The 10,307-nt window shown below is 37.1% G+C and overlaps 1 protein-coding gene across 1 annotated transcript in view; it reads right to left on the minus strand.

Moving 5' to 3' along the window:
- LOC107730147 (regulator of G-protein signaling 20-like) overlaps positions 1–9,900 on the minus strand; it is a 29,473-nt gene extending 19,573 nt beyond the window's left edge. The window contains exons 1-2 of the mRNA XM_016540881.1: positions 9,771–9,900; positions 7,283–7,467 (exon numbers count right to left, since the gene is read on the minus strand). Coding sequence (XP_016396367.1) covers positions 7,283–7,464 — 182 coding nt within the window. The 5' untranslated portion in view covers positions 7,465–7,467; positions 9,771–9,900. The remainder of the gene's footprint in view (positions 1–7,282; positions 7,468–9,770) is intronic.
- Positions 9,901–10,307: the final 407 nt, after the last annotated feature.

Here is a 10,307-nt window from a genome sequence, read left to right on the forward strand (position 1 = left end):
TACAACGCATATTTTCCTGGATTTGTGATATCACAAATATCGACGAATGGGACTAGACCTGGTTGAGCTTCACTAGAGAAGGCAACAAGTGTTATTACTATGTTGGAGACATGCTAGCTTTCCAAAGGCAGACGAACTTAGAGTGGTTACAATCATTAAATCGCGGGTTTAAATCGCGCTCAAATTGATTTGATATTGACGCAATACTTACACTGAAGCTTGCAGGCGGCTATGGTAAGGGGCATGTCATTTCCCGACCAGGCGCCGAGTGGTGCCAATCACAACACACACTGGCCCAGCTAACCAATCACAACACATTTCGTATTTCAGAAGGCGGGCCTTCATTTGATACAGGAACTATTCGAGTCGTTCATGCCAGACTGGGGAGAGAGGTGTTGTAATAATGTAAAATATGTGAAAAATAATGTGTTTTTCGAACAACCTAGTATGAGAGCCTGTTCAAGTACACCCCCAAAACAAAATCAAGATAATAATAGGACCCCTTTAAACTCATCTGCCTCTTTATTAATTTCTGAAGTGAACCTTTGCCTGTTTGACAATATATTGTTTTGGACTGCCACTTGAATTGAACGTGACATGTCTGGTGTGTGTTACACCTGTAAGTTGTCCTAGATGCGACACAATGCTGCACTTTTTGTCCGGTGTTATTGGTGGAAATATTTTGTTATTTTGATTAGATAATCATGAAGTGTTCTAAAATTTAAGCAAACAAAGTGTGAGAGTATACAATATACATATTGCATGTAATTTCTTAAATGTAATACTTAAATATCATGCTTAAATATCTTTTACGTTTGAATTTATATGAAATGGTAGCACTTTACAATAAGATTCCATATATGTTTAAATTTTAAAGCTTCATTTGTTAAAATTAATGAACTATGAACTAACATTACATTTACATTTAGTCATTTAGCAGACGCTTTTATCCAAAGCGACTTGGAAATGAGAACAATGGAAGCACTCATTAATGATCAATGTATAATTAATATTTAATATGAATATTTTTATTCCATATGAAAAGTATGGTTCTGTACTTTGTGTGTATGTAATAAAGTTCAGTACTATTTTAGTTTTCATATACAGTATCCATCATAAAAACTAGCAATTAATCAGTTATCTGCCACTGTGGCCCAACCAAGCTATCAGTATCGGTAAAATCCAGTTTTTAATGTCTGATTTATCCTTTCTGTAAGACTTGTTTGAGGGTGGTAACTACGCTTTTGAATTGTTCCTCACAGGGCCACTGCTGGCCAAATGGGTGCCTTAAGCAGAATTGTATTGTTGTGCCCCCTCCGTCAAATATTATAGAAGTAAAAAAAAAAAAAAAAACTACTATAGGGCACAAAATAAAACTTTAAAAAAATATAAATGTAAATAAATAAATTGTAATTAAATTATATTATTTACAAATTACAATTGTAGCTCTATTATATATATATACAAAATTCTGGCATGAAACTCTAGATGGCACAGTCCGATAGGTCTAACTCAATCTGACATAATGACATCATCACATGGTACAGCTGATGGTTCTCTCATGTATCGGTAGCCAAAGAGCGAATCTGTGTTCATACAGCTGGAGCAAAATGCAGTCTAGAGCATGTAATCACTATGCGCTGATAGTAACAGACATGAAACAGGTTAAATTGAATAATTGTATTATTACACACCGAGTGTGCGGTCGATTCCAGCTGCACGCAGTATCAGAAGCACGCGCTTATTGCAGTCATATCAATGACAGTGTTGCGGGAGAAGGGAAATAAGAGTTATAGCTTAAGATCTCCATCTACGGTTGTCGTAGTCCTGAGTGAAATGCATTATGGGTAGTGTAGAAATGTGTTCGTGTGACGTGTGCTCTCGCTGTGCTGTGTAGTTCAGAAACGGAGGAAGAACGTTTATATTCTGCTTTTATTTCAGTTCATTTAAGTCAGTCCACCCAGGGGGTTTCAAGCACTGTAACCCTGACACTTATCTACACGAGAGAGTAAAATAGCATGCATCGGCTAACTTTGTATGTCTCATCATTGCACGAACATGAATTAACAAGCTGTTACGCTGCCACTGGGACTATGAAGTGGAGAAAGTAACAACAGTTATCAAATGACTTACAGTAAATTATGATATTTGCTCAGGTGGGTGCTGGGGTCTTATCTATCGATAGGCCACTAGCGTTAAGCTGGTCGGTGTGGTAGCCCAGGCACACATAGCCATAGGCCGCTAGCGTTAAGCTGGTCGGTGTGGTAGCCCAGGCACACATAGACATAGGCCACTAGCATGAAGCCGGTCGGCGTAGTAGCCCAGGCACACATAGATAGTAATACATGCAGTTCACATGGCTCTTCGGAGCAGCAGCAGTACATATGTCTTGGCAATAGATCTGCTGTTGGGGCGTTTTGTGTCTTGATTTTGGCTTGTATTGTCCATTCTATGTCTCCTGCTTTGTGGGTGGTTATTTCATATATGTTATATGTGCAGCAGCAGTATTTCTTACATGCTCACAGCAGCATGTTGTGGATGTATTGGCTGTAGCAAGTCTCGGTACTTGCTCTGCCGCAGCAGCGTAGCAGATCTATACCGCCAATACCAAATGCATTAACATTGTCATGTACATTACCATGCCAATCATTCCGAGAGTTGTCATGACAGAAATACAAAGTTCTGGCATGAAACTTTAGATGGCGCAGTCAGATACAGTGGGTACGGAAAGTATTCAGACCCCCTTAAATTTTTCACTCTTTGTTATATTGCAGCCATTTGCTAAAATCATTTAAGTTAATTATTTTTCCTCATTAATGTACACACAGCACCCCATATTGACAGAAAAACACAGAATTGTTGACATTTTTGCAAATTTATTAAAAAAGAAAAACTGAAAAATGCTCAGTATTTAGTAGAAGCACCCATTTGATCTAATACAGCCATGAGTCTTTTTGGAAAAGATGCAACAAGTTTTTCACACCTGGATTTGGCGATCCTCTGCCATTCCTCCTTGCAGATCCTCTCCAGTTCTGTCAGGTTGGACGGTAAACGTTGGTGGACAGCCATTTTTAGGTCTCTCCAGAGATGCTCAATTGGGTTTAAGTCAGGGATCTGGCTGGGCCATTCAAGAACAGTCACAGAGTCGTTGTGAAGCCACTCCTTCGTTATTTTAGCTGTGTGCTTAGGGTCATTGTCTTGTTGGAAGGTAAACCTTAGTTCCAGTCTGAGGTCCTGAGCACTCTGGAGAAGGTTTTCGCCCAGGATATCCCTGTACTTGGCCGCATTCATCTTTCCCTCGATTGCAACCAGTCGTCCTGTCCCTGCAGCTGAAAAACACCCCCACAGCATGATGCTGCCACCACCATGCTTCACTGTTGGGACTGTATTGGACAGGTGCCTGGTTTTCTCCACACATACCACTTAGAATTAAGGCCAAAAAGTTCTATCTTGGTCTCATCAGACCAGAGAATCTTATTTCTCACCATCTTGGAGTCCTTCAGCTGTGTTTTTCTGTCAATATGGGGTGCTGTGTGTACATTAATGAGGAAAAAAAATTAACTTAAATGATTTTAGCAAATGGCTGCAATATAACAAAGAGTGAAAAATTTAAGGGGGTCTGAATACTTTCCGTACCCACTGTAGGTCAAACTCAATCTGACATAATGACATCATTGTTACACAGCACAGTTGATTGGTTCTCTCCTGTATCGGTAGCCAATGAGCTCGCTGCTCAACATTCAAATATATGACTAGTGCTTGCTGTAGCAGTTGCAGCGCACTTCAGAAACCCTCCACCTTCCCCAGCTCCACCTGTATTGATCTGCTACAGGTTGTTTTATATGCTATTTGTGCAGCAGCAGTATGTCTTAAATACTCACGGCACCGTATAGCCATATGCATTGGCAGTAGCAAGTTCCTGTACTTGCTTGCAGCATGTGGATGTATTGGCAGTAACAAGTCTCGGTACTTGCTCTGCTGCATCAGCGTAGCAGATCTATTCCGCCAAGACCAAATACATTAACATTGTCATGTACATTACCATGCCAATCACTCTGAGAGTTGTCATGACAGAAATAAAATATGCACAGTACAAACACATATTTTGTAAACAAAACTTTTATTTTGGATGCGATTAATTGTGAATAATAATTTGACAGCACTACTACTAACATTTTATGTGGTTGCAAATTAATGAGAGTTAGATGACATGTGATTGCAAAGTTACTTATATTTAGTAGAATGTCTGAAGTAGACTATTGAAATACAGCGTTACTTTTTGTGAAAATTCTTTCATCATTTACTCACTTTCATGTCATTCTAAATCTGTATAGTTTTAGGAGGCATGTAGCTAAATGTCCAGCTATATTCTATGCTAGCATTCTACTCTATGGAAGTACATCACAAGGTGCCTTCCAGAATCTGTTGACAATAAAATAATTTTTGTCTCTTAAATTTTTTTCCCTCCAAAGACGAGGCAACACATGAGAAAAATAAATGTTTGCTAGTTTAAGTTACATGTGTTTGGTAAGGAAGGAAAAGATTAATGAAATTGCAAATGGAAATTAAAGGTATGGTTCATTGCGATTTCACTTTTTTAACGTTAGTTAGTGTGTAATGTTGCTGTTTGAGCATCTCTCTCTCTCTCTCTCTCATTCAGCTCAGCTCCAAAAATGAACTGTTACAATTATACACTTATTTTCACATAGCTATGAGAAGCGTTAAACATAGTACGTGCAGTTGGAAAGTATTAATGAAAATGAAACTTTCGGTGTGCCTCAATTAATGTCTTATTCAGTCCCAGTGTGAAGTGAGCCATGGTCCTTACCAGTGCCCAAACTACTGCAATATATTAATTCATGACTTAATAAAATTAATATGTGCTAATTGAGAAACTAGCATCTCTAAATTTACAATGTATTTCTGTTCTTTTATAGCGTTGAGTGTACATCTGTTAATCCCCACGTCTGAACATCTCCACATTTCCCCTCATTTGCATGTACTGTAGCATAATTTCACAAATCTACAGTCAGACCATTCTGCTTTTGCTTTAAATCTTTATATTATACAATCTAATTCAAATAAAAAATAACTGATCATGCTATATGTGCTTAGCATCTTTGTTTAGATTTTGATTAAAATGCAGTGGTTGCCTCTAATTTCAGGGATGCAACGAATACCGGTTTGACGATAAATCATGAAAAAATTCCCCACAGTTAGTATTACCGTTTCATCTTTTAATTATCATTAAAACCGTATTAGATTACCGTGATTTGAACAACTCGTGATAAATAAATACTGTCCAGCATAAAGCCCCATGTAATACCTAAAGGAAGTGTTCTTAATCTCAATACTGCTTTGTCCACGGAGGTTACGGGAAACAGCTCTAATTCATCTTTTCCATAAGCGCCACCTGCTGTCAGCGAGTGGATTTACAGAGATCTATATTTACATTCAGCCTGTGTGCAGTTCTGTCTGGCCAAAAACGGACCGAATTTGCATGCCCTGCTGTAAATTTTGACCGGTTGATGAAAAACAATCTTATGTGGATTCTACACATTTAAACAATTCAGATAAGTTATCTAGAATTATTTATGGAGCAGATAAAATACATATAATGATTTATTATTCAATTATCATTTTGACATATCTTTTCTAGGGATGCACTGAAATGAAAATTCTTGGCCGAAGTCGAACAAAATGAAACACTTGGCCGAAGGCCGAATACCGAATGCAGAACACGGTTTTTCACATTCCCCCCCCATGTAGGCCTATTTTGCCATTGTTTTTTTCACCATTGCATTAAGTAAATTGCCAAAATGTGCTTTTTACTGTTTTGTCCTGCTTTTCAAATAAAAAATCAATTACAAAACAACAATTTAAAAATATTTACATAACACTGAAATTTTTTTTTGCATTCTAGCAGACATTATACCAACAAAGCACAATTAATAAGTTTCTGATCAGAAAATACTTCTTTTAAAACATTAGAATATATTACAGAAGCCAATTTGAACACTATGTGTGAATGTTATAGGCCTAATAAATGGATTAATAGAGCTGTTGTAGGGTAATTATTATTATCATTATTATTGTCTTTTTTATTTTATTTTACAGAACGACAGTAAAATTACAATACTATCATTTATGAATGTCGATGGAGTTGTTGCTTTTTCTCGGCTTTTATTTAGGCAGAAACCCGCAGGAAGATCTCAGTGCTTCTTTTTGTTGACAACAGCATGCAGATTTATAAATGATTCTCATTACGAATTTGGGAAGATGTTTGTCGCACGTATCACATTGTCACATGCCTTTAAAAAATTCACAAAAATGTTACTGAGGAACTGACGAGTAACAAGTTCAGCGCAGATTTTCCTCGCGCTTTGGACTTTGAACCCTGGCGCCGCGAGCTCGTGCAGCGCTGTCACAATACATTCAATTCGTGCGTGCATTAGAAAATATAACATTCTGCAGTTGATTTACTAATCGTTTAAAGGTAATTTCGCGATTTCAATCATCATACAGTAACCTAACCACCAGCATTAGCCACCTCTTCTTCTCATCGGAGACGTGATGCAGCACTAAACAATCTCTCGCTCTCGTTCTCGTGCTTCGTGCATGTAATGATTTCTGCGTCTTTCTCTGATAGTTTTAAATACATTCACACTGCCGACATGTTTGCTGCATTAGTGCGTGCCTCTATTTGATCGCCTTAGTCATTGTTCGGTACATTATTATTCGGCCTTTTCGCTTATTCGGCCGAACACCGAAAGATATTTTTTTGCTATTTTCGGTCGAATAATTTCGGTTGCCGAATATTCGGTGCATCCCTAATCTTTTTTTCATTTAAAGGCTGAAATGTTATAGAGGCAATAAAGAACAAAAAAATGCCTAAACAAAGGGAGGAAGAAAATCAGCAACTGATCTCATAATCTCCTAATTTGCTTGTAAAAAAAATAAATAAAAAATAAATAATAATAATAGTGTAGAACTAATTTCTCATCTTACATTTTGTCTAAGCCTAACCCTAACTAAAGACAATAAAACGTATAACTCCTTCTATTTATAACGTACTGATACAAAATAAAAATGATTGGCAAAGTTCACTTCATATCACCACATCACATTATCAAGTTTCTATGAGGTAATATGTTGTGGCCTCAACATGCTATGATGGTCCCATAAGCTAAAATGCTGAGGCTATGACAAAACTAAGTAAGCTAGACTGCCTATTGAGAAACCATGCTCTATTTCATGTAAAACATTTAAAGATGTTTCTTACCAAGAACAGCTGCAGCAGCAACACCAACAGAAGCAGCAGGCATTTGAGGGAGAGTTAAACAAGCCAACTGTTTGGGTGTTCACACTTCCCAAGATGTGAGTGTTGGGGGGAGTATTCTGCACTTGGGTTGCATTTCCAGCATTCTGTGGTGGACATTTTCCCATCTCCAGTTCAGACGCCATTAGCTACAGACAGAACTTTCAGTTTACCAAAATGCTTCACACAAGTGAGAACATGATCTGTGCAAGAGTTACCAGGATCATTCCACGAAATTGGTGCCTTTCCACTTGGAAAAATAAATAAATAAATAAATAAATAAAGTAAGTTTAATCAACATTTTTTAAATATCCATGAAATGAAGACACCTTAAAATGGCAAGAATTTGTATTGTGCCATCTCAGGCTATCTAATTTATTATTTTATGACTATTTTTCTACCTTATGTTTTGGGATTTTTGTCAAACCCTGTTACTGACACAAGTTTTACTAGATACTAAAGTTTAATTAGAGCTAGGGCTGCACGATTAATCGCATGCGATATTTAATGCGCATCTTGCCAGTAAAGCTGGTTCTGTAATCAGCGGTAAATCTCCATCACGTGCGTGCTTTCACATGGAGCAGCATTTTTTGGAATTAAAAAATTATTTTTTTTATATTTGTCATTCAGATGACAAAGAACATCCTAATTTTGGTGGGTGACCACATGTCAATTAAGAAACATTTATTTTTACAAGAGAGATATTAAAAAAGGTCTTTGTCCAAAATAAAATATAAAGTTACAATGGAAAAACCTGGAAGGCTGTATCAATATATATATTTTTAACCATTTTTATGACATTAATGACAGTAACAGGATTGATGTCATAGTCACAGGACTGACCAGAGTAACAGGGATGACAGGACACACATTCTTCAGCACACTGCACATATTTGTTTACATAACTGTACAGATATATTAATCTGGTTCAATTATTAGGCAAGGAAGATGATCAGATCTTGGTCTTTCTGTGATCATCTGAAACCAGACCAAGATCTTGACTTTCTTGAACACTGCAAGACTGGGGTGAAGGTCTGCAGTCACCTTGCTGCTCTTGTTTGTAATTTAATTTACATGGATGCATTATTGACAATGAGTTATGGAAAAAAAGTTTTATTGAGACTGATCATCCTATCCGGTCTTTAACAACAATAGTAATAGTAACAATACCAATAACACTAACTAAAATGTAACTCATGCTCATATGCCACTGAATGATATACCGTAGGCATTAGCGCAATACAGCCAGGGTGACCTTTAAACATGTTTGCATTTTACACAGACGATCTTTAAAAACATGGTGACACCTAATCTATGGCATCCCTGTTACCCACATGTCAAAACCGGGCCACCCCCCTAATATAATGGCAGGGGAAACACTGTTATTGAGGAGTGAGAGAAATATGCTTATAGTTTAAATGTTGGAATCCTGGTTGAGAGATGATGTAACCTCCTAGAAATGATGTCACTTAAATGTACATTATTTTACATGGGTTTTCTGATGAGGGTAACAGAGCTGACATGAAATCAGGGGATACCAATAAAATGATTTATATTTTATAGAAAAAAATGCATACTTATGTCAAAAACATTGCTTAACAATGAGACTGTATATAAAACAATAAGCAAATGTGATTTTTGTATAATTTTCCCTTCATTTTGCAAATGAAAATTCCTGCTGAAAAAGAAAAATCACATTGAGGGACAGGCCAAAAACCTTACCCTTCCCAGCATAAATGCTATTTAAATTATTAAAAATAATATTTAATTTGCTTTTTTTTTAAAGTAATATTGATGAAAACATACATAGTATTATGTTTTTAAATTGCATATTTATTTGTTATCATATTAAATCTATATTAGATTATTTCTTAGGGACTCAAAAGGCTCCGATTTCGTGGAATGACCCAACAATATGACAAAAGTACACATTCACAGTTGTAGTGCTTAATTGTGCTTAATTAATTTAAGCAGCCCTCCAGGTAGGAAAGAGGCCTGCATGCCACGATACACAACAGACATGTAGCAAACATTTATATCCAATGAGACCAATTACAACAGAACACCTGAACTCACGTTAGCACACACACGTTAAAACATGCACATAAGAGATCACTGTGATGTTTATATTCATGCGTCTTTTTCTTCAAAACAATAATAATTTTCAAACAGCATAAATAAACTTTATATCTAGTAAATCAAAATTTAAACCACAAAGAAACTGTATGATATGAGTGTTTTCCTAAATTTGGACACAGCTGCATCAATTACCTTCATTGTACATAGGCTACTTTTCTTTCCCCCCTTTTTAATCATGCTATTTGTATAAGAAATGCTCGCGATATGCACGCCTCTGTAGCAGACTGCATACATCTCTTATCTATACCGATTTGCCTCAGAATACGCAATAATGCACACATGCATATAACTAAAACACAATAATGAAACCCACCTTTTCTCCATTGGTGTCCGGTAAAGACTAACTCCAGCCCTCGTTCACACACCCATCAACTGCAAGCTCTCGCTCAGCTTCACTATCCCGCACGCATGCGCGTCAATGTCTGCTTCAAATGCACTCTGACGTGCACATAGCCTACAATCGGATCCAACCTTACACGAACCGTTTAAATGGTCTTAATACAAGGGGCTTGGTCGACCAAAAATTTTTTTAGTCGCCTAGTCGTAGGGGGAAAAAAAAAATTCCACAGGCGAAGTCACGCAGCCCGTGACGGACAGATCATTAACGGCCGGTCTATGCCAGCCGGCATTTCAACGACGGGTACCATGGTTGAATCAACGATGGATTATGTTTCGATTTTGCAAATTGGATCAACGTTGATATTGTGACATTGTTTCACCGTTGAAATCACGACGTTGTTTCACCATTTTACATTCAGCATGGGTGAATTAAACTTGTTCTGTAGACGTTGGATTAACGTTGAATTAGGTGCCGAGTTTGCAGATTCGATCAACCTTGATTTTGTGATGT

Source organism: Sinocyclocheilus rhinocerous, unplaced genomic scaffold (genome assembly GCF_001515625.1).
Source record: "Sinocyclocheilus rhinocerous isolate Xijiao unplaced genomic scaffold, SAMN03320098_v1.1 scaffold36, whole genome shotgun sequence".
NCBI lineage: Eukaryota > Metazoa > Chordata > Actinopteri > Cypriniformes > Cyprinidae > Sinocyclocheilus > Sinocyclocheilus rhinocerous.